At 42.8% G+C, this 22332-nt stretch overlaps 1 protein-coding gene across 3 annotated transcripts in view; it reads left to right on the top strand.

The window, feature by feature from the left end:
* MGARP (mitochondria localized glutamic acid rich protein) overlaps positions 1-22332 on the top strand; it is a 48682-nt gene that overhangs the window by 5439 nt on the left and 20911 nt on the right. For all 3 annotated transcript variants that reach the window (XR_004000560.1, XM_030563781.1, XM_030563780.1), the window contains exons 3-4: positions 5102-5207; positions 10599-10829. Coding sequence is in view for 2 of the 3 variants with exons in the window: in XM_030563781.1 (XP_030419641.1) it covers positions 5102-5207; positions 10599-10829 (337 nt within the window). In the remaining variant the exon portion in view is untranslated. The remainder of the gene's footprint in view (positions 1-5101; positions 5208-10598; positions 10830-22332) is intronic.

Below are 22332 nucleotides of genomic sequence, written 5' to 3' on the forward strand. Positions count from 1 at the left end.
GCGGTCTGACTCCAGCCGCCGATACCGGCACCGTGACTCCAGGAGCCAGTCCCGCCGTCACTCGCCGCACCGGTCGACCTCCCAGCACCGAGCTGGTGGCAGGTCCCGGTCTCAGTCGACCTCCTGGCACCGCGTCGGTGGCAGGTCCCGGTCCCGATCCCGGCACCGAAGCAGCGGCCGGTACCGGCTCAGATCCCGGCACCGAGACAGAACCCGGTCCCGATCCCGGCACCGCTATGACTCCCGGTACCGATCCCCGGCACCGAGAACATCTTCGGTGCCGACCCGCGCAGACCCTTACCAGCCGGGGTCGGCCCCGCCATGGCCTTCTAGGCAGCCGTCGGTGTCTTCACAGACAGACAGCGTGTATGCGCTGGGCACCGACAGGCAGGCGGCACTATTCCAAGACCCTCCGCAACAGGACCAAGGTCCGCAGCAGTGGGGGTTTTGGACCCCCTGGGCATACCATCAAGCCCAGGGCCCCCAACAGCTTCCTGCTAGGCCTGCGACGGCGGAGCACAGGGTGCCGGAAGCTTCGTTGTCTCGCCCCCCTCCCTCCCCGGATGGAGAGGAAGGATCCAAGCAGCAAGACTCCGCTCTGGCTCCTGAGACAGAGGCGAGGGCCGAGGGAGACCCCCCATTGGACACTTTCTTGCCAAGGGTCTCCTCATCCTCCTCCCCTGATGAAGCGGTGGCTGGCACCTCCTCCAGTAGCCCTCCCCTGCTGGATCTCAGGGCGCACCAAGACCTCCTTAGGCGAGTAGCTCAGAATCTGAGCCTACAAGCCGAGGAGGTCTCTGAGATCGAGGACCCGATTGTCACCATCCTCTCGTCTGATGCTCCCACCAGGGTCGCCCTACCCTTCATTAGGACGATCCAGGCCAACGCCAATACAATCTGGCAGTCACCGGCCTCCATCCCCCCTACGGCGAGGGGCGTCGAGAGGAAGTACATGGCCCCCTCCAAAGGCTACGAGTACCTCCACGTCCACCCGACACCGTGTTCCCTGGTGGTGCAGTCGGTGAACGACAGGGAGCCTCATGGGCAGGAAGCTCCAGCCCCCAAATCCAAGGAGGCCAGACGTATGGACCTCCTTGGACGCAAAGTCTACTCGGCTGGGGCCCTGCAGCTCAGGGTTTCGAACCAACAAGCCCTGCTCAGCAGATACGCGTTTAACTCGTGGGTGGCAGCGGACAAATTCAAAGAGCTGCTGCCACAAGACACCCGCCAAGAATTTGTGGCCATTCTGGACGAGGGCAAGAAGGTTGCACGAACCTCGTTGCAAGCTTCTTTAGACGCTGCAGACTCGGCTGCCCGCACCCTCGCCTCGGGGGTAACGATGCGCCGTATCTCCTGGCTGCAGGTCTCTGGCCTTCCACTGGAGCTCCAACATACCATCCAGGACCTCCCATTCGAAGGCCAGGGCCTATTTTCGGAAAAGACAGACCCCAGACTTAAGAGTCTCAAAGACAATCGGGTCATTATGCGCTCCCTAGGGATGCACACGCCGGGAACGCAGCGCAGACCCTTCCGGCCACAGCAGCAGCAGCAGCGCAGGCCATATCCCCAGTTCCGCCAACGGCAGGACCTCAATAGGCGCCGTGGCAGGAATGGAAGGCGTAGGCATTCGGGGAACCAAGGGGGGCAGAATCAAAGCTCCTCTAAGCCCCCGCCTGGACCCAAGCCTTCGTTTTGAAGGTGCGCCCGGGGGCGCAGTAACAGTTTCCCCCACGGATCCTTCCCCCCCGTTTTCCAACCGCCTTTCGTTTTTCCTTCCGGCGTGGACCCAAATAACATCGGACCGCTGGGTCTTGCGTACGGTGCAGACGGGATACCACCTGCAGTTTATATCGTTTCCTCCTTCCGCCCCCCTTCCTCGTCCCTCTTCAGGGACCCCTCTCACGAGCAATTCCTTCGACAGGAGGTACAGACGCTCCTCAACAAAGGAGCTATAGAGGCAGTTCCGGAAAACGAGAAAGGCAAGGGGTTTTATTCCCGCTACTTTCTGATCCCCAAGGCCAAGGGAGGCCTCAGGCCTATCCTCGACCTGCGAAAGCTCAACAAATACCTGGTGAAGTTGAAGTTCCGCATGGTATCCCTGGGGACCATTATCCCATCCCTGGATCCGGGAGACTGGTACGCCGCCCTCGACATGCAGGACGCTTATTTTCACATCGCCATTTGGCCACACCACAGACGTTTCCTTCGATTCGTGGTGGGCCCCCTTCACTACCAATTTGCAGTCCTCCCATTTGGCCTTTCTACAGCCCCGAGGGTGTTTACAAAATGCTTGGCAGTCGTTGTGGCACATCTTCGGCGCAGTCGTATCCACGTGTTCCCTTACCTAGACGATTGGTTAATTCGGGGCACATCGGAACTACAGGTTTGTAGCCACGTCCGCGTGATCACCGGCCTGTTTGCTACCTTGGGCCTCATGATCAACATGGACAAGTCCACCCTGATCCCCACGCAGAGGGTGGAGTTCATCGGGGCCGTCCTGGACTCCACCGTGGCCAGGGCTCTTCTGCCGTTACCGAGGTTCCAGGCATTGTCGGCGATCGTTCAGCGATTGCGGACAGCCCCCTTGACATCAGTACGGACATGTCTAACCCTGTTAGGCCACATGGCAGCATGCACATTTGTGACCGGTTACGCTCAGCTCCGCATGAGGCTCCTCCAGTTGTGGCTCATTGAACATTACCGGCCGGCAAGGCAGCCGCTAGACATGCTGATCACAATCCCCCAGGGGGTGTTAGATTCTCTCGGCTGGTGGCTAGACCAGTCCGTAGTGTGTGCGGGGCTCCCTTTCCACCCACCTCAGCCCTCGGTGTCCCTGACAATGGATGCCTCAGATCTCAGCTGGGGGGCCCACCTGGGAACCCTGAGAACACAGGGCCTGTGGTCCCCGCAGGAGGTGAAGATGCACATCAACATGCGGGAGTTGAGAGCGGTCCGCCTTGCTTGTCAAACGTTCTGTCAGCTTCAAGGTCGTTGTGTCTCAGTGTTTACCGACAACACGACGACCATGTACTATATCAACAAGCAGGGCGGCACCAGATCCTCTCCTCTATGTCACGAGGCGATGCGACTCTGGGACTTTTGTGTAGCCCACTCCATTCACCTCTCGGCTTCCTTCCTCCCCGGAGTACGGAACATGCTGGCGGATCGCCTGAGCAGATCCTTCCTATCACACGAGTGGTCCCTTCGCCCGGACGTCGCCCTCTCAATCTTCCAGAGGTGGGGTTATCCCCGTGTGGACCTCTTCGCGTCCGGGGGGAACAAGAAGTGCCAGGCGTTCTGCTCCTTTCAGGGCAGGGAGCCCGGGTCTATAGCGGATGCCTTCCTTATTCCGTGGACGACCCACTTGTACTACGCGTTTCCCCCGTTCCCACTGGTCCACAGGGTCCTTCTGAAGGTGCGCAGGGACAGGGCTCGCGTGATCATGGTAGCCCCGGCGTGGCCCAGGCAACATTGGTACCCCATGCTGCTGGACCTGGCCATAGCCGACCCAGTTCCCCTGCCCCTTCACCCGGACCTGATTACCCAGGAACACGGGACTCTCTGTCACCCGGACCTGCAGTCGCTGCACCTAGCGGCGTGGTTCCTGCGTGGCTGACCGGTTCTGAACTGCGCTGCTCCACCCCGGTACGGGAGGTACTTTTGGGCAGCAGGAAGCCTTCCACTAGAGCGACATACTCGGCCAAGTGGAAGCGTTTCTCCTGTTGGTGCGTGGAGAAAGGTCTCTGCCCTATGGAAGTTTCGGTGGCCAATATCTTAGATTATGTTTGGTCCCTCAAACAACAGGGTCTGGCGATATCGTCGTTGCGGGTCCACCTGGCAGCTATCTCCACCTTTCACCCCGGTGGGGATGGCCGCTCCGTTTTTTCTCACCTGACGGTGTCTAGATTCTTGAAGGGGCTGGAACATTTATACCCTAACGTCCGACTCCCTGCTCCAACCTGGGATCTTAACCTAGTGTTGTCTCGGCTCATGGGGCCCCCCTTTGAGCCGTTAGCTACTTGCTCCCTACTCTATCTCTCTTGGAAGACTGCCTTTCTAGTAGCTATCACCTCAGCTAAGCGGGTGTCGGAACTCCGGGCTCTTGTGGTAGACCCCCCGTATACAGTCTTCCACAAAGATAGGGTGCAGCTGAGACCACACCCTGCCTTTCTCCCCAAGGTAGTCTCGACCTTTCACATCAACCAAGAGATATTCCTCCCGGTTTTTTTCCCGAAACCTCACTCTTCAGGCAGGGAGCAGCAGCTCCACTCGCTTGATGTCCGTAGGGCTCTCGCGTTCTATGTGGAGAGAACCAAACCGTTCCGCAAATCCCCCCAGCTTTTCGTGGCAGTAGTGGACCGCATGAAGGGGCTTCCTATCTCCTCCCAGAGGTTATCATCATGGGTAACGTCCTGTATCAGGACCTGCTATGACTTGGCCCACGTCCCTACGGGCCGTGTGACTGCGCATTCTACCAGGGCGCAGGCGTCGTCGCTGGCTTTCCTCGCCCGTGTGCCCATACAGGAAATCTGTCGGGCAGCGACCTGGTCATTGGTCCACACCTTTGCTTCCCACTACGCCCTGGTCCAGCAGTCAAGAGAGGACGCAGCCTTCGGATCTGCAGTGCTCCATGCCGCGACTTCTCACTCCGACCCCACCGCCTAGGTATGGCTTGGGATTCACCTACCTGGAATGGATGTGAGCAATCACTCGAAGAAGAAAAGACGGTTACTCACCTTTGTAACTGTTGTTCTTCGAGATGTGTTGCTCACATCCATTCCACACCCGCCCTCCTTCCCCACTGTCGGAGTAGCTGGCAAGAAGGAACTGAGGAGCGGGTGGGCCGGCAAGGGTATATATCGAGCGCCATGGCGGTGCCACTCCAGGGAGCGACCTGCTGGCCCACTGGAGTTGCTAGGGTAAAAAGTTTCCGACTAACGTGCACGCGCGGCGCGCACACCTACCTGGAATGGATGTGAGCAACACATCTCGAAGAACAACAGTTACAAAGGTGAGTAACCGTCTTTTAACATAGGATTTCTTTTTAACTCTTCAGTAGTAGAGCTTGGAAATAAGTGCAGGTATGTAATTTTATTTTCAGGCCTACAGAACAGTCACGTCAGACAAAAAGAGGTACAACGAACGTATTCACGCTATTCGGCAGAGTAATACAGCTGAGTGGAAACCAAAACCCTGGCCACCCCGGTGTAAGTTGTGGTGTTTTTGTTTTGTTTTAGTTTTTACCACATTTATTTCAGCACACAAGAATTCTACAAGAAATGGAGTTTATTTCTAGATTAGACAGTCAGACCATTACCATACTTTGTCTCCTCCACAGTCCGTAGCTTTTTACGTGCTTTATCAGTTTAAATCATTCTGCTGCTGTTTAAATTGCAGAGAGAAAAAAAAATGTAATGAGAAGACAGTGAATCTGGTAGGTACCCAATCAGAAGAAATCCGTTTGAAAGGAAATGGTTAATAGACGAACCAGTAATAGCAGATTGGGTGATAGAACTTGATGACTGAAAGCTTAATTAAACTTGACTAAATGAATAACGCTGTCAAACCCAGTTCTGTCCTTCGGTTTGTTTGTGAAGCGAAATTATATCTTTGTCCTGGTCAACAGTTTGGCTCCAGGCCATGCATTAGTGAACACAATTGCTGCACAGTCCAATCTCAGCAGGCTGGGAAGAGGGACATTTGTTTAAGTTTTCAAAATACTGTGTATAAAACCCATTTCTTCCTCTTGCCCTCCCGCCTCCCAAGCATTGGCTTAGTTTAATGTGAAGATTAACAGACATAATTTAAATTTACAGCCAATTATATGAACTAGAGGATTGCAGAGCTCTGTTAGGTTGAGCAGAGACATCATTAGCTCAAATACTCATGATGGAATCTTCTTGTTCTTTAACATTATTATTGTGCAGAAGTTTACAGTCTTTTTTAATTAATCAGTTAGTCTAATATAGATGGAAAACTGTGTTTTTCCCCTGGTGTGTACTTGACCCATATTTATATGTGCTGTTTCAGATATTAGTCTATTTGTATGTGCCAGAGTTCACACAATGTGTATGGCAACCTAACACTACTAAAATAATAAAAAAAAAAAAGATGGAGAAGGAAATCAGGCTAATAATGACCTGAGGGTTTAAAATGCATTAAATGCAGTTACACTATGAAAAGTAACTGTAAAATGGCATTGTAGGGATCCATATTAGGGTGACCAGATGTCCCAATTTTATAGGGACAGTCCCGATTTTTGGGTCTTTTTCTTATATAGGCTCCTATTACCCCATCCCCACCCGCACCCCCTGTCCCGATTTTTCACACTTGCTGTCTGGTCACCCTAATCCATATATATATGTCTTGCTTCAAGTGCCAAATCAAATGGGCTCAGTTCACAAATAGAGATGGCACTTAGCTGGTATATGTGATTTTATGGCTAAAGTTTGCTGAATACAACTGAATACATACAGGGAGCAGATTTCTGGAATAAGAAAACACCATTTTTAAAGTCCCATTTCAGAACAGAGGCATACCTGAAACTGATTGCTTCTGTAAAGGTTGATTCCCCTCTTGAATTGTACTGGATTGCTATTACTTTTGCGAGGGAAAGTTATATCATACTTCCTTCACTAGTTCTAAAGTTTAAGACTGAAGGATTTTAACACTCCTCTTATAAATGATAAAATATGTATGTTTCTTTCCTATTCTTAAACTGCTGGAAATTGTAAGTTTTAAAATTTCCTCTTTAGGTGTTAGGACTTGTTAGTTTAAATACAAAAAGCAAACGAATACTGACTACCCCTTCCCAAAATGTAAGTCTTTTTATTTGATAAATGTGTGAGACTTTACAATACTTCTGTGATGAGACCAAAAAAAGATGTTGCCTTTTTCTGACATTGGCCTATGCAGTACAATATTGGGATGGTCTTAGAGTAATCCTATCCTGAAGAGCCTGATATTTGTAGAGAGGGATAGACAGTCTACCAGTGGTAAGTAGAACTTCATGAGGTAGTTAATTGGATTCTTTCTCTGAGGATTTGATCTTACAAGGTGCTGAGGTTTGTGGCCCTAATCCAGCAGAGCATGCATGTGCTTAACTTTCAGCTTGAGTGTGATCCCACTGAAGTGAATGGGCCCACTTGCAAGCTTAAAGGTAAGCATGTATTTATGTGTTTTGTTGGATTGGGGTCAGAGTACTTTATACCATGTAGGATCAAGCCTTTATTTTGTAATGATCGTCAAGATCCTTTCCCACAGTTTTATATCTGTCCTGTATAATACCTAATATCTTTCATCTCCTGGATGTATTTCACAAAGATCTGACGAAGCAGTAAAGCGACCATCAATGGAGGATGCTCAGATACCTTCTCTTCTATTTTTTGTCAGTTCACAACTGTCCACCAGCCCTCCAGCCCTCTGCTGTATTGACCATGCCTGTTAATAAATTAACTTACATTCTGAAACCTCTCTCCAACCTCCTTCCCAGGATCAGACTCCTGACTCTGAATGTCAGTCTTGGGGTCTTCACTTTTAATTCAGCATTTGAATAGCTGTAACCTCAATTTATAATACAAATCCACTATTGAATCAGCTCTCACATTTCTTCCCTTTCTGTAGCTTTTAAAATTCTTCCTCCCCTTCGATCCCCACCACCACCACCCAAAATTCTCCTCCCACATTCCCTAAACTGGCTTCTGTTCCCTTCTATCTTAGAATCCCTTAGATTAACATTTTTCATTTTCTCAAAAGCACAAATGTCTTTGCTCCCTCTTATTTTTTTCTTCTATGTATAGTCCTAATCCTATATTTAGCATATGTCTCATCATAGAGCAGTGCTACATGGCTTACCCTCCCTTCCTCCACAGAATCAGTGCTCACAACTTCTCTACCCCCACCTCCTTTGAGTGCAGTTAGCCATCATACTTATTTTTCACAGTGCTTGTTGTGGAAATAACTAATTAGAGAACTGGTGAACCTGCCACTCAGAATAACATAAAATCTAACCCTTTAATACTACAGGTAGTGACTTATTTGAGAAATTTCTGAATTTTTGGGGATGTGGAGGAACAGTACTAAACAGTGGACAGAGATAAACACACCCCAGTACACTCTCTTAGCATGATACAGATAAGAGTTATATATACTTACTATTATTAATGTAACACAGAGGAGGCAACCATGTGGCTAGAAAGACTGGAATTTACAACCAGGGAATAGATGATTAGGTTAAAGGGAGAATTTCCTTCACTTTCTACCAGTCATTTGTCTTTCCTTTCCTTAAAGTAACCAATATCATTTTCCCTGTTAAATGTTTTTTCCCCAAAATACTTAATTCTCAGAAGGCACACAGCCCTCCCAAAAATAATTTATACAAAAGAACTACAGCATACAGCAACTGAAAGTGGTCAAAAAAGGGAGAAATATCAAATGCTTTTTTCAAGTTCATATTTAATTTGGTTATTTGAAAACTTCAGAAATTGCAAGCAGCTCTAATAGCAAAACTTTAAAACTTCTATTGATCTAAGAACCAGACTTTAACAAACAGAACGTAATAGCAGATTTTAAAGTCTCTGGGAGGAGCACAGATAGAAATAGTGGTGGAAAATCTTAGGGAATTATCTTTTTGTAAAGTGAATGTTTGCCGCAACAGAGTACACTTAATGTTTTATCCTTTGAGTGCATGTATTTGCTTATGTGTCCTCCTTTCTTGTTCTATTGTGTCCCCCTCTTCAAACTTTTTTCTGATCTGCTTTTTAGTAATTTTCTCTTAATTTAACTTTTAATTGTAAAAGCTGATTCAGCCTTTCTAATCACTACTCTACTTTTACACTTTCCAGAATAAAATACAAGGGAATTCTGTCTTTCCAAACCTGAGGATGTAAAATACAAACAAAGGGATAATCCTTCACCATTGCATACCTCGCAGCCTACCTATGGATGACTTTATGCCTCCTACTGTAAAACTTCACACTTGTGAGACTTAAAAAATGCTATCTTTACATTTGCAAGGCCAAACCATATTGAGCTACTGAATATATCCTGTAGAAGGCAACTTTGAGATTTTTAAGGAGCTGGCTGTTTTGAATGAATGCACTTGTATATTTGACTGTCCAATAAAGTGTACTGAATGTTGAGCTTGCCTGTTGTTCTGGTCTTTGTATTATAAAGCTTAGTTTGTTGGAAAGATACTAAGGGACACTTAAAGGGACACAGTCAGGTAACTTCATCCTATTTAGTGTTTTTGTTTTGTTTTTTAACCAATGGAATCAGATTTTGTTTGAGTTTAAACCCAAACAATGCAGCCCTGTGCTAGTGCTTGAGAACCAGGGAGTGAAACTGACTGGTCAGTTTCATCCCCCCCTGTCCCCATCTGTTTGCATTCTCCTGAGTGAAATGCAAAAAGTAAGGAAATGGCATATGACCCTCCCTTTTAATCCAAAGTACTAACATTTTTTAAAACAGGATTATTTTTTTAGCCTGACAATGTCTCTTTAAGCTTTTTTATTTTCTCTCTCTCTGCCTGCCTGCAACTGTTACACGACTCTTTCCAGTTCTGTTCTTCACCTGGTGAATTTGGTGTGAGGGTTAGCTAACAATGAATACATGGCATACTGTTTCATTTTGCAAACTTGTGTGATGTTTGTGTGGTTTTTATGCATCTGTGTGTGTTCTTTTCATGCCCTCTTACCTTGGACTGTATTCATTTTAATTATGTTTTTGAATCCCACTTGAGTCTGAACTAGTTCATTCTCATTAGACAACACGGGGTTTCACTGCTTCTGAACAATTTTATACACAGAGATGCAGGCAAATCTCAAACAGAGAGAGCTTAGGTTTGCAAACAAGAAAATGATCAGTCGTAAGTGGCTGCATGCATCTCCAGTGTCTCTGGATGATCAACTATGGTTTAGTGTTTGCAAACTGTTTCACTATTTTATACACCTAGTTTTTTAATAAGTGTCTTCTGTTTTTTTTTGTTTCTGTCCCATATATAGAGAGAGTGGGCTTTACTTTCCTTAATTATTTATGAATGCCATTACTCTTAAACTGCAACTCTGACATGGTGCTAAACTGCATAAGAACTTCTAAGTAGGACAGTTAATATGTTGTATTCCATGTTTAGATAATTTCATCAGTGAGTATAACTGGAATGTGGATCTGATACTACTCCCAAAGAAGTCAATATCCATTTTGCTATTGAGTCCTTCAATGAGAACCAGTTTGGACCTATAAATCTTACATCCCTCTGGCATGGTTTCTGACGCACTTTGTGTGCGTGCACTCAGTTTATTATTTTCTTCGTTGTCAACCACTTGCTTTAAGCCATATTTTCCTTTCCATTATAGTGACTTGGTAGTAAAGCCAAGCTAATGATTGAGAATATGGCTTAATGACATTTTAAACATTATCTGATGCAGGGACCGTAACTTTGAGTTCTTTGACTTTTATATGGAAAATCTCAATCACAAAACGAACAAAGTTTTTTTCATTGTACGTTTAAATAAGATGGTGAAAGCAATTGGTGAACTTGTTTTCCTGTTGCATGCATACACTTTACACTTGCTTTATTGTATTAACTAAATCCTTAAAAGGTGATGAACTGGAGACAGCTGAAGACACTGAAGCAAGTGAGCAGGCCACAGAGGCACCTACAGAAGAGACTGAAGCACTAACTGCTGATGAATCTACAGAACAGAATGAGAGGTCTATGGTGTCCACAGAAGCTGAAGGGGAAAAAGAATCGCCAGTTGCTGATGCATCCTCTGCTGTGGAGGAAGCACAGCAGGAAGCCACTGCTAGCTTGGAGGCTGCCCAAGTGCAAGGTTAATTCATTATTATTATTTTTTTAAACAAAAAGACAAAAATCTTTTACTGCAGGGAGTTCACTGTTTGCAACAAATAGCGTAGTATTCCTAGTGGAATTAACCTGCAGTGAAAACTAATTCCACCATCTGCTTGATAAATCATGAGCTTTAAGTTAATTGTACTCTCAAGAACTGTACTACAGTAATTTTTTTTTCCTAAAAGCATAGCACCTCTGGCACTAAAGTTGGCACTTAAGATCATGAGAATGACTGGTCCTTACTACTTCTACATCCCATGTCTCTTCCACATGTTTTTAAAGTAACACTGGCAAATAGAGTGACAAGAATACACGTGTGTTAGTGCCCCCTCATAAGGAATTTTTACAGATCCAGACTAACACAGCTACCCCTCTGATACTTAACTGTCAGTTTGGTGATCATATTTTACAGTGCAGTAAAAAAAAATCAGAATTAGGTATTTAATACGGCTTTGCTGCAGATGGCAAAAAAAGGTTTGTTGGAGGCTATTTGTCTAGTTATGTCTCAAGTCTTCTGAAGCTTTTCCCTGTTTGGGACACGGTAGTTTTTCACTTAATAATTTTTTTTTTCATTATCATAAAAGCAATATAAAAGCAAACCTACAAGTATATTATTGAAATGCAATTTTTTAAAAATGAGACTTTATTTAAAGAGTACACAAATCATCTGAATTGATTTTAGTAATATAAATCTTGTGACTGGGCTGGAAATATAGAGCATCCATTCATCCTGTTTTTCCAGAAAGGAACAGCTAATATCAGTAGGGAGACATAAAGAATCATGATTTCATGGTGGATCGGAAAGTAACATCCACTTAAATCCAAGGTCTTTTGTAAAAGACAGACATATGCACTTGATCTGCTGTGTAGTGTCTCAGTTCCTGTCTTGTAAGGAAGAATTTTTTTTTCTTTTTAGTCTTTAGTGTGAATGTAACGTGGATGACAAATACATCGATACAGCTTTCAATATGATTTACAATGTAGTCTAGGAATTTCTTGGGTGGATAGGAGAAGTGAGTATTAATGTACTGTTCCTGGAACGTACCTTGTACTGTGAGTATGCATGATACTACTTCAACCAAACGAGCTAGCATCAGTCTAAGGGAATATATTAAAGCAGATTTTAGAGGCTTTTAAAAAATGATTGTCATGTTGTCAATTGTCAGTTGTGGTGATTTGAAATGGACTTTTAGTAATGACTATGAAAAACCCTCCATAAATTAGGTGTATTGGCCAAGTCTTGCATTCACAATACTGAAGTGACTAGTATAACACCAGAGCTACCTCCAGCCTTGCTATAGGCAGACACAACTTCATTTGACCTCGTAAGTTGCATCTGCGTTGGCTCAGAGAGCATTTTTTACTGGCAAACAGAATGCTGAGTTTGTGTGTGTCAACTGCCTATTATTAAATAAACCAGGGAGGTACATTTTGCACAGGATTTCAAATTGCGGACTTCTGTAAAATCTCTGGATCTGCTTGGTTTTTTCTTTCATGTTTAAAGAGTTTCTACAGACAACTGTTTGCAAAGCAATCAGTTATGAAGTATATGTATAGAGTAATAAATGTAGTTTAAAACAACAAAGCAGTCTTCTATTTACTCATTCATATTCAATTCAGTGGGGTAGTCAAACTCTGAAAATAATTGTGTACTGTTAAGTGTTACCTGTGTCACTAGTGGCTTGTCTTTATGTTTTTTTCTCATCTGATGAATATGTCTGAATTATTCTTACATTCTGCATATGAAGTAGCAAGTTAAGGAACTTATAAAGCAGAATTAAAGAATGGCAGAGAATCTTTCAAAATCTCCATTGCTATACAATCCTAGCAGGCGGCTATTCTAATTCCATGGGAAATACAGTCCGACCTATAATAATGCAGGCAGATTAGAGCTCCAGACACACAGGGTTCAGCAAAATATTTGCACAGCTCTTCTTAGAAGCTGTATAACATCTCCCCCCCCCCTCTTTTAGCTAATGCCCTGTCTTGTTGCAGAAGAATTACAGAACTTCTCTTAAGACTCTTCTGCTGTTTCCTTTATCTGGATGCAGTTCATATATTTTCCTGTTTTACCTACCTCTGTATAGCTGTAGCCATCTTAAATCCTGTGTAATTGCCACTGTACTATAGATGTGGAAGCTAAGGTCCAGATACTTTTCTGGGAGGCATTGTTCTCTAGTGAATGTGGCATGAGACTGGAATTTGATGGTCAAATTGTGGACATAGTAATTTTGGTTTCCTCGTGATGTGTTATGAGACCTACTTAAATGTTTAAGTACTATTTAAGTGCAAATTATTATTGAAGTTGATCAGAGGCAGGTACAGTATTCTTGACTTGCAGCCCTATGTTTTTCAAGAGGTCTGAAGCGGAACAGTACCAATGCCAACCCTGCCTTCCAAATGTTTGATTTAAAGGGACTCTGAGATTTTGTTTAATTTTGAAAAAATGTAATGTTTTTGCAAGGTTTTCAGAACTTGGGGTATGAAATTGCATGAACCAAACAAAAAAGCCTTTCACCATTTTCAGCCAGCTCTCTGCTAAACTCTGATCACAGAATATTACATGGTAGCAGAATGTTTAGCTCACCACCACGTACTTACACTCCCCATGAATAGTGTCATGTTCTCATAGGAGGGTATTCCTTGTCCATTGTAGCAACTGCCTGTCCCCTCTTGAATCTGATACATTATGATCTTTACCTTTACTATAATTTGGCACTGAATGCACCTCTAGAGACCAGTTTTACCTGCATTCTACTAGATAATGCCAGACTCCACTGGTCACTGTGTAGAGTCTCAGCCAATATAGCTGAACTATATACTGGATCACAAGCATATTCAGTGCTTAAATATTAGTTTCTTCTTTGAGTACATAACATGAAATTGTATGAAAACTGAAATTCCCTCTTTCCTGGCAGAAAATACAGAAAGCACTGATTCCTTATTTGAAATGATACAAGGAGAAAGTATTCTAACTCATGTTGACAGCTGTCAATTTCAAACAGATCTCTGATCAAGGACTGGATAATGATGCTATTTTTCAAGCAACTTACCTTCCGTAAACAAACACTGCATTTTTTTAAATTAATTTTTCTTTTGCTTTATCAAACAACTTCTGGTAACGCCATCCTCTGCAGTGTTTAATGTAGCCTCTTTGTTTAAAAACAATCAACTTAGATCTTGACTAGCTTTCACAGAGTTAAATATAGCAGTATTTTCCCTTCAAATGTATAGGTGTCTACTACTGATAATGAAAAGGCAGACCTACTAAAATACTTGCATTTTTAAAAATTATTTGTAAGAAGTACCCTTTTCAAAGCTTGTGTTTGGTATCTCGACATGCCTCCTGAATAATGTTGCAAGTATTTTTTCTAGAAGGTTAAATACAAACAAACTTTCACTACTTACCATGGGATAAATCAAGTTCTTTTGCCACATAATTGGAAATATACAGAATCCAGCTGGTGAACATCCATCTTTTATTCCAGGGTGTAAAAAGGGATATTTAAGAGGCTAGATTCAACTGATTAGGATAATAACTATTTTACCAAGTAAATCAAAGCTAGTTACTAGTCAGAATTCTCTCCACATCCCCAGTGTAACCCTTCACTGGTACCTGTAATACACGGAGATTGGACAGGCAGTCTGTATTTTTAACAAGAAAACTCTGTGAAATATATTGCCTCTAATTTCATATTGCCAAGTGTTGCTTTCTCTGGCCCAGTCCAGCAAACAGCTTTGGCCACAATGAAGAGCTGATTCTGTTTCATTTAAGTCAGTGAGAGCAGGATGGGGGCCTTAGTTCCACTGAAGTCAAGAGGAATCTTTTGGGGTCTGGACCTAATGTTTTAAAGATGCCACGATTGCTGCCTCCATGTTACTCTTCTGAGACTGAAGGTTACTCTGAACTCCAGTTTCCTGCATCACAATGGCTGATCATAGAAGTTGAGCGATCAAAGTGCCATATTTTTGTGTGAAACTTGCTAGTATCAGTCTATATTACAGTTCATGCATTAGGAGTTTAGAGGCCATTAAATACGGCCCATTAGTCCTGGGGTATAGGTATTAAACAATGCATGAACTGATAGGACACCATTTGTACTAAGAGTCTCATTATTAATGAGAGCATTTGGACAGCTTTTATGCAATAAATATTTACTTCCACTCTGGTATTAATAGCACAGGAGCAGAAACATGTTTTGTTAACTCAGAACAGACATTAGTTACTATGTGTTTTAGGCTTCGACATGCCTACTTCCTTCCCATTATTTATCTGTAGATTCAGAGTCAAATAACTAATGTCGGCACAGCTGCTTGTAGGCATACCCATTTAGCACCACTTTTATTGGCAGATAGTACAAAGCTGTTCCATTATATTTAATGTGATGGCATAAAGAAAAATTATTATCTAGCACTCTTCATCAGTGGACCTCTAAACTTTATTTTTTTAATCAAAATCCTGATTCTTAAACAGATTGAAGAGAAACATAAACTGAAAACCACAAATGCAGTGTGCTGGGCTTTAGGTTAACTTATTAAAGTAGCTAACTAAAATGTACACTTGAGTACTTTCACTGTGAAACAAAACTGCAAAAAATTGATGAATAAAAAGTGTTTTTTCTTATACTTTGTTCTTGGCTGCTGTTGCAGACCTACGTAAGAGCTCTTAACCTGACTTCCTGATCTTGCACAGAATTGTAATACTGTGTTTCAGGCTTCTCAATTTGTTACCATAGAAATGATTATGATATCTGTAACTAAGTATTATTAGAACAGCTCTCAATCTGGGATCAGTTGGGAGGACAAGATTGGCTATGGGGCAGGAAATGCTTGAGAGCATATGTATAAAAATTAGCAAAAGTGGCAAAGGTAAACTACAAAAGCTAAATGTTTTAATCTGAATTTACCTGTTAAGATTGAGCACTGTTATGCTCTTGAGAGGTGACTACCGTAAGAGTTTTAATTATCGTATGGGCTGTAGGCTTTGCTGTATTTCAAAGTGCTTGAACTGGATGGGGGGAGGCTTATAGGTAGTTATACTATACTCCCTCTTACTTTCATTGAATGAAAATAGGAGGAAAAATTCTAAGAATTGCTTATCATAATTATTTGTACAGCACGCAAAATATTTATGAAAGTATAAATGAAGTAGGTACATCCCTCTTATGTTTCCTTCCAATTTGAGTGCAGTTTAATTATAACTTACTGAAAATATTGCCCAACACTTCTTGTTTATACACTTCTTTCTTGCTATCTATGTGCTTTGTGCTATTGAGAAATTGTAGAGCTAATGACGGCAGCAGCAAAACCATTTCCCCTGGAACAGGCTTTTTGCAAATTTGTGAGTTCAAAAGCAGTAAATTAGGCCAGTGGTTCTCAACCAGAGGGACGTGTACCCCATGGGGTGCACAGAGATATTCCGGGGGTACATCAACTCATCTAGATATTTGCCTAGTTTTACAACGGGTTACATAAAAAGCACTAGGGAAGTCAATACAAACTAAAATGTCATACAATGGCTTGTTTATACTGCTCTATATATTGTACACTGTATAAGTATGTAAGTACGATATTTATATTCCAATTGATTTATTTTACATGTGGTAAAAATGAGAAAGTAAGCAATTTGTCAGTAACAGTGTGCTGTAACACTTTTGTATGTTTGTCTGATTTTGTAAGCAAGTAGTTTTTAAGTGAGGTGAAACTTGGGGTTAGTCAAAACAAATCTGATTCCTGAAAGAGGTACGGTAGTCTGGAAAAGTTGAGAGCCACTAAATTAGACAATGAAAGTGATTTAATTCTCAATCTTGCAAACCTTTGTGTAACTCTTTTGTCAGTTTGGTGTTTTAAGTATTGTCTTGTCATGAAGAGGTTTAGGGAGGGCGAGTAAAATGGGTTTGGAGAGATTAGTGTGTGAATGTGCCAGTGTTTTCCATGTTAAATGTTTGTGCACTGATTCCATTCAAAGCAACGGGTTAGACTGCACTAGGCAGGAGGGTCACTGCTTTTTGTAATAAGGTTCAGCAAAATCTCTGTACACAATGGCCCAAAAAACCTATCTGAGTAGAATGTTATCCTTTTGTCTGGTGTGATGTCAACCCCGTGCTCATGTCCACCTTTGTTTTAATGTCGACCCTAATAACGGGAGAAGGATGAACTGGCATTTGAGAACTGCTTGAAGAATGCTAGTTGATGAAACTATTGATGTCTTTCATAGCAATTAAAAAAAAACCTCAGTCTGCTCAATAGAATGATGATGTGATGTGTCTTCCAAATCAGCTGAGTGTGACCTGAGGGAAAACCCACTTGCCTGCTCTTTGGGATCTCTTCCACCTTGGATGTTATGGTGAGAGGCAGAAAGGACTCTGGACTGGGACTCAGGAGACCTAGGGTCAATTCCTGCTGTCTGACCTTAAGCAAGTTACTTCTCCTCTCTGTGCCTCTCTCTTTCCTCCTGCAAAAGGTCTTGTCCAGGCAGATTGTGAACTCTTCAGGACAGGGGCTGGCATTTAGTATTTGTACAGTCACACCAAGATCTCAGTTGAGGCCTCTAGGTGCTACAGTAACACAAATAATAAAGAAAAAGAAGACCAAATATTCACCTCTTTTCGGGACATTTTTCTGTTTTTAAGCTATCTCTTTCTCCGGTACCCCCTCTCATTTCTTGCCACCTTCATACTCCATCTGTGTTACTGCAATACAGTGACCGCTGCTTACCTATTTCTTTTCTCTCTTTCCCTTGTAGTTGAGCCACTGAGGGCTTGTCTACATCAGAAAGTTGCAGCGCTGGTGAGGGAGTTACAGCGCTGCAACTTTGAAGGTGTACACATCTGCAGGGCATCACCAGCGCTGCAACTCCCTGTTTGCAGCGCTGGCCGTACTCCCGTTTTGTCTCGGGTGTAGAGGATCCAGCGCTGGTGATCCAGCGCTGGTAATCCAATGTAGACACTTACCAGCGCTTTTCTTGACCTCCGTGGAAGGAGGAAGCCTCTGGTTATCAAGCTGGTCTCCTTCCCCGGCTTGCTCTTGCGTTCCCGGAACCCGGAGCAAGCAGGTCTCCTTCCCTGCGGTTTGCAGGGTGGTTCGGGGAACGCGAGAGCAAACCGCGGCGAAGCTGGTCTCCTTTCCCGGTTTGCTCTCTCGTTCCCGGAACCCCAAGCAAGCAGGTCTCCTTCCCTGCGGTTTGCTGGGTGGCTCCGGGAACGCGAGAGCAAACCGCGGCGAAGCTGGTCTCCTTTCCCGGTTTGCTCTCTCGTTCCCGGAACCCCGAGCAAGCAGGTCTCCTTCCCTGCGGTTTGCAGGGTGGTTCGGGGAACGCGAGAGTAAACCGCGGCGAAGCTGGTCTCCTTTCCCGGTTTGCTCTCTCGTTCCCGGAACCCCGAGCAAGCAGGTCTCCTTCCCTGCGGTTTGCAGGGTGGTTCGGGGAACGCGAGAGCAAACCGTGGCGAAGCTGGTCTCCTTTCCCGGTTTGCTCTCTCGTTCCCGGAACCCCGAGCAAGCAGGTCTCCTTCCCTGTGGTTTGCAGGGTGGTTCGGGGAACGCGAGAGCAAACCGCGGCGAAGCTGGTCTCCTTTCCCGGTTTGCTCTCGCGTTCCCGGAACCCCCCTTGAAGCCGCCCAACAGCGCTGCAGTGTGGCCACATCTAACACCACTTACAGCGCTGGTTGCTGTAAGTGTGGCCACTCTGCAGCGCTGGCCCTATACAGCTGTACTAATACAGCTGTAACAACCAGCGCTGCAAAATTTTAGATGTAGACATGGCCTGAGTAATAGTGCTCGTAGTATAACCAAGTTCCAAATCCTTGGGGAGGACTCTAGGGAAAGCTTTTTTAAACAGAGGGCTTGTTAGAATCTGAAGTTATACATTGGGTGAATGGTGGCCCAGAACTGAACAGATCTCAGAAAAGGATGATATAATCGAAAGTGAGAAGGGTCAGAGAGAAGCAATAAAATATTAGATGTATGGGGAAAACCATATATGAGGAAGGATTAAAAAGGCTAAAACTTTCTGGTTTAAAGAAAAGACAATAGGCAGTACCATGATAGTGGTATAAAATCATGACTTGTATAGGGATGGTTGTTTGGGTGCTTCTATTTATCTTTTCTTATAAGAAAAGAACAAGGGGACAGGCAGTGAAATTAAAAGACAATAATTTAATGCAGAGGAAATAGCTTTACAAAATGATTTAGCAGGTGAAACTCCTGGCCATGAATCATACTGAGACAAATGGCTTATAATTAATGATAAAATGATCATCTGCAGTTACATTTATCTAGGCTAATGAAATTATAAAAGATGTAGACTCTCTTTCCAAGACTGAGCCTGGGATAATTGTACTATTTTATTCTGGATGAACCTAAACTCTGCTAATGTCTACCTTACAGTGAACAGCATGGGCTACATCTAGGGACTGTATTGCACTGCAAGATATTAGTCATTAAGGTAGTGTTTGGGGAATATTAGTGATGCTACTCTTTGGACAATGTTAAAACCAATTATTTTCTGCTCATTTCTAGTGGCTGTTCAAATGCAAGTTAAAGTCCCATGATATTTCTTCTAAATAATTGGGGGAACATACTTGGGGCCAACATTACTCCTTGCAGTAAATGTTATTTTCAAAACTGCATGGGAGCTACTGTAACAACTGCACATTGATGGCTCCTTTGGAAACAGTCACCACATTAGTATAATTCAGTGGATTCATCTGTATATCTTGAGTCTGGCTGGTACTATAGAAAATAAATGTGTCTTGGTGGTAGGGGAAGTATGGTAAAAAAAACTTTTGAAAGATTTCATAAATCCTAATATTTCTTACTGACCACTTGCATATGTAAACTATGTAACATTAACTTGATTGTTAATGCCACATGAATTTTAGTTAATATTTTTAGATATGAAGTTGTCAGTAATTTATCAGAATAGACCACTGTGGAAAACTTTTATTAAAACAAGAATAGCTAAGATGTGAGTTGGCTCTCATATTTCTATAAAACATAGCAAACCTAAAAACCTGAGTTCCTAACAATGAAAACACTTCCTACTTCTACTAAATTTGTGATCATAATATGAATTTTCACCAATAACATTGAACTACACTTGTCAAATTAATAAAGTATCTCTTACAATGCTGTATCCTTGGGTTTTTAATTGCTCACTTGCTAACTCACAAAATTCACCCGTTTGCCATGGGTCTTCTAGTCATGCATGCGAATGAATGAGGGCTGTGTATGTGTGTAGGAGCTAATGACCTGTCTTAGGGACTAATAACATGCAGGATGTTTGCTTGGAAAACCAATTTCATTGTTACACAGGGATTTAGAAATACAAACTTTTAGAATACAAATTCCTTGCTTGTTATTTTTAAATGTACTTCTAAACTGTTGGAGTTACGATCCAGAGATATTTGTCTCTGGGGTGGAGCCTTTTATCAAGTTTCTGTTCGGAGGGTTTATGAATGAATTATAAAAGAAAAGGCGGCCTTCTCAGTTATAGGGGCACAAACGGTCAGGAATCCCAAGTCTTCTCCGTTCTGATTTCACTTCCTCAGAACCCTTTGGACATTAATAGTGCATTGTGTTATGAAATTAATGTCGTGCCAAAAGGAGGAGACTCCAAGTTTCAACTGTATTCAGAATTTGGGAGGTGTTTGGAGCTAGGATTTTTTTTGGGATCCCTCTACCTAAACTACATCTGGCATATTTTTGGCAAGAATAGTAGGATACTCTGAAAATAATTATTCCAGTGTAGATGCAGCTAGTTCACCAGAAGAATGCTTTCATCAACCTAGTTATCATCACACGGGGAAGTGGAGTTCCTACAAAGATGGGAAAAACCCCTTCTGTCGCTGGAGTCTGCATCTACGCTATGGGGTTACAGCAGCATGACTATCTTGCTGTAGCATCCATAGTGTAGACATGGCTTTACCCTTTAGAAACAAAACAAAAGTGTAATCCAAAAAAGTTGATTACCATAATATTTGCAGATCTTTACAATTCAAAGGGCGCACAAAAATTTTCTTAATTTTTTTTTAAGGGATGGGGTGGGAAAACTTTACCTTTTTAAATGAGCTGTGCTGTAAATTTTATTTATACTAAATTTATATTAAGCTTTCATTCATAAATAGAGACTACCCTGAGGCTTTGCCCCTTTAATATATTGAGCAAACTCATATTTCAGGCCTGAGATTAGACTTATATGTTGTTTTCTATGTTGTGCTAGAAAGTGATGTTTTTAGCTATAATGTTCAACAATTGTTAACAAAATATTTTATTTTCTGTTCTTTTCATGAGTGTTTATTATGAGAGAATATTTTTCTTTTGCATTGCTCTGTGCAGCATGCACTGAATACACTGCAGGTAGATTAAATCATCAAAGACATTGCATTGCACTCCTGCTCTTGTTCACATGCATAGCTCCAGGCAGATTCCAGTTGTATTATGCTGGCCAACTTGTATTATTTTAGCTTCATAAGTTCTGCAAAGACTCTTTGAAGAACTATTTGAACATGACATTTTGCATTAGAAAGAGCAGACTTCTCTTGTCTGAAAAATTAATTGATTAAATGGAAGATGTGGTTCTGAATGAAGTAGTCCGTCTCTTTCATAGTTTCCTTTGCTTTTTAAATATTGCTTTAAATACCTTAGCAGTGTAAATTCTCACTTCTGAAAAGATTCCTTTCCCGCTCTGTCTCCCCGGTTTATTTCTAGCTTAACATCACTTTTTGAGTTTAGCAGTTAAACCTTGCTTCCTATTAGCAGGAAGAAAATTTAGGAAGAATATTTAGGAAGAATTTACAAGTAGTAGCAGGAAGAACTTGTGATTCAGGTACAGGTCTGCATAACTGAAGTATAAGAGTTCTGTTCCTGAATTATTTGCAGTCTTCCACTTCTAGCTGTTTGTGTCTTCCCCCAGTCTGCAAAAAAATCTCCCTCTCTTTTCTCGGAGGGGGAAGATATGTGAATAAACCACAAATTTTAAAGGGGGTGGGAGAAGAAAATACATAATATTCATTTTGTGAATATATTTATTCCTCAAACTTTAAAACAGGCCAAATTGAAAAGCTCGCACTCCTGTAAGTAAGATACAAGAACACGATAATTGAGTTGTTAGATAGTTCGGCCTACTGCTTTTTTTCTATCTGGCCCTAGAAAGCAATACTTTTACCAACTTGTTTGCTTTTTTCAGCACCTAAACTATTACCAAGTTTCAACCAAACCAATCCCAATGTTCTATAAACATGCTGAACTGTTATTGAGCTGGCAGAACTGTAAGTGCTGAGTACTTTTTACAATATGGCAATTCTGAATTCAATAGTTATATTTTTACTTCCATAATTTTCCATCATTTTGATGCAACTAACTGTGACACAACCTCCATTGCCACCATCTTCCATTTTAAATGCTAAGAAGGAAAGGATTTCATTATTAATTCCATAAGATAAAGTGTCACCTTTTTTACTTTTTAAATTTAAGGTAATGTTGTT

Source organism: Gopherus evgoodei, chromosome 5, assembly GCF_007399415.2.
Source record: "Gopherus evgoodei ecotype Sinaloan lineage chromosome 5, rGopEvg1_v1.p, whole genome shotgun sequence".
In the NCBI taxonomy this organism is placed as follows: Eukaryota; Metazoa; Chordata; order Testudines; family Testudinidae; genus Gopherus; species Gopherus evgoodei.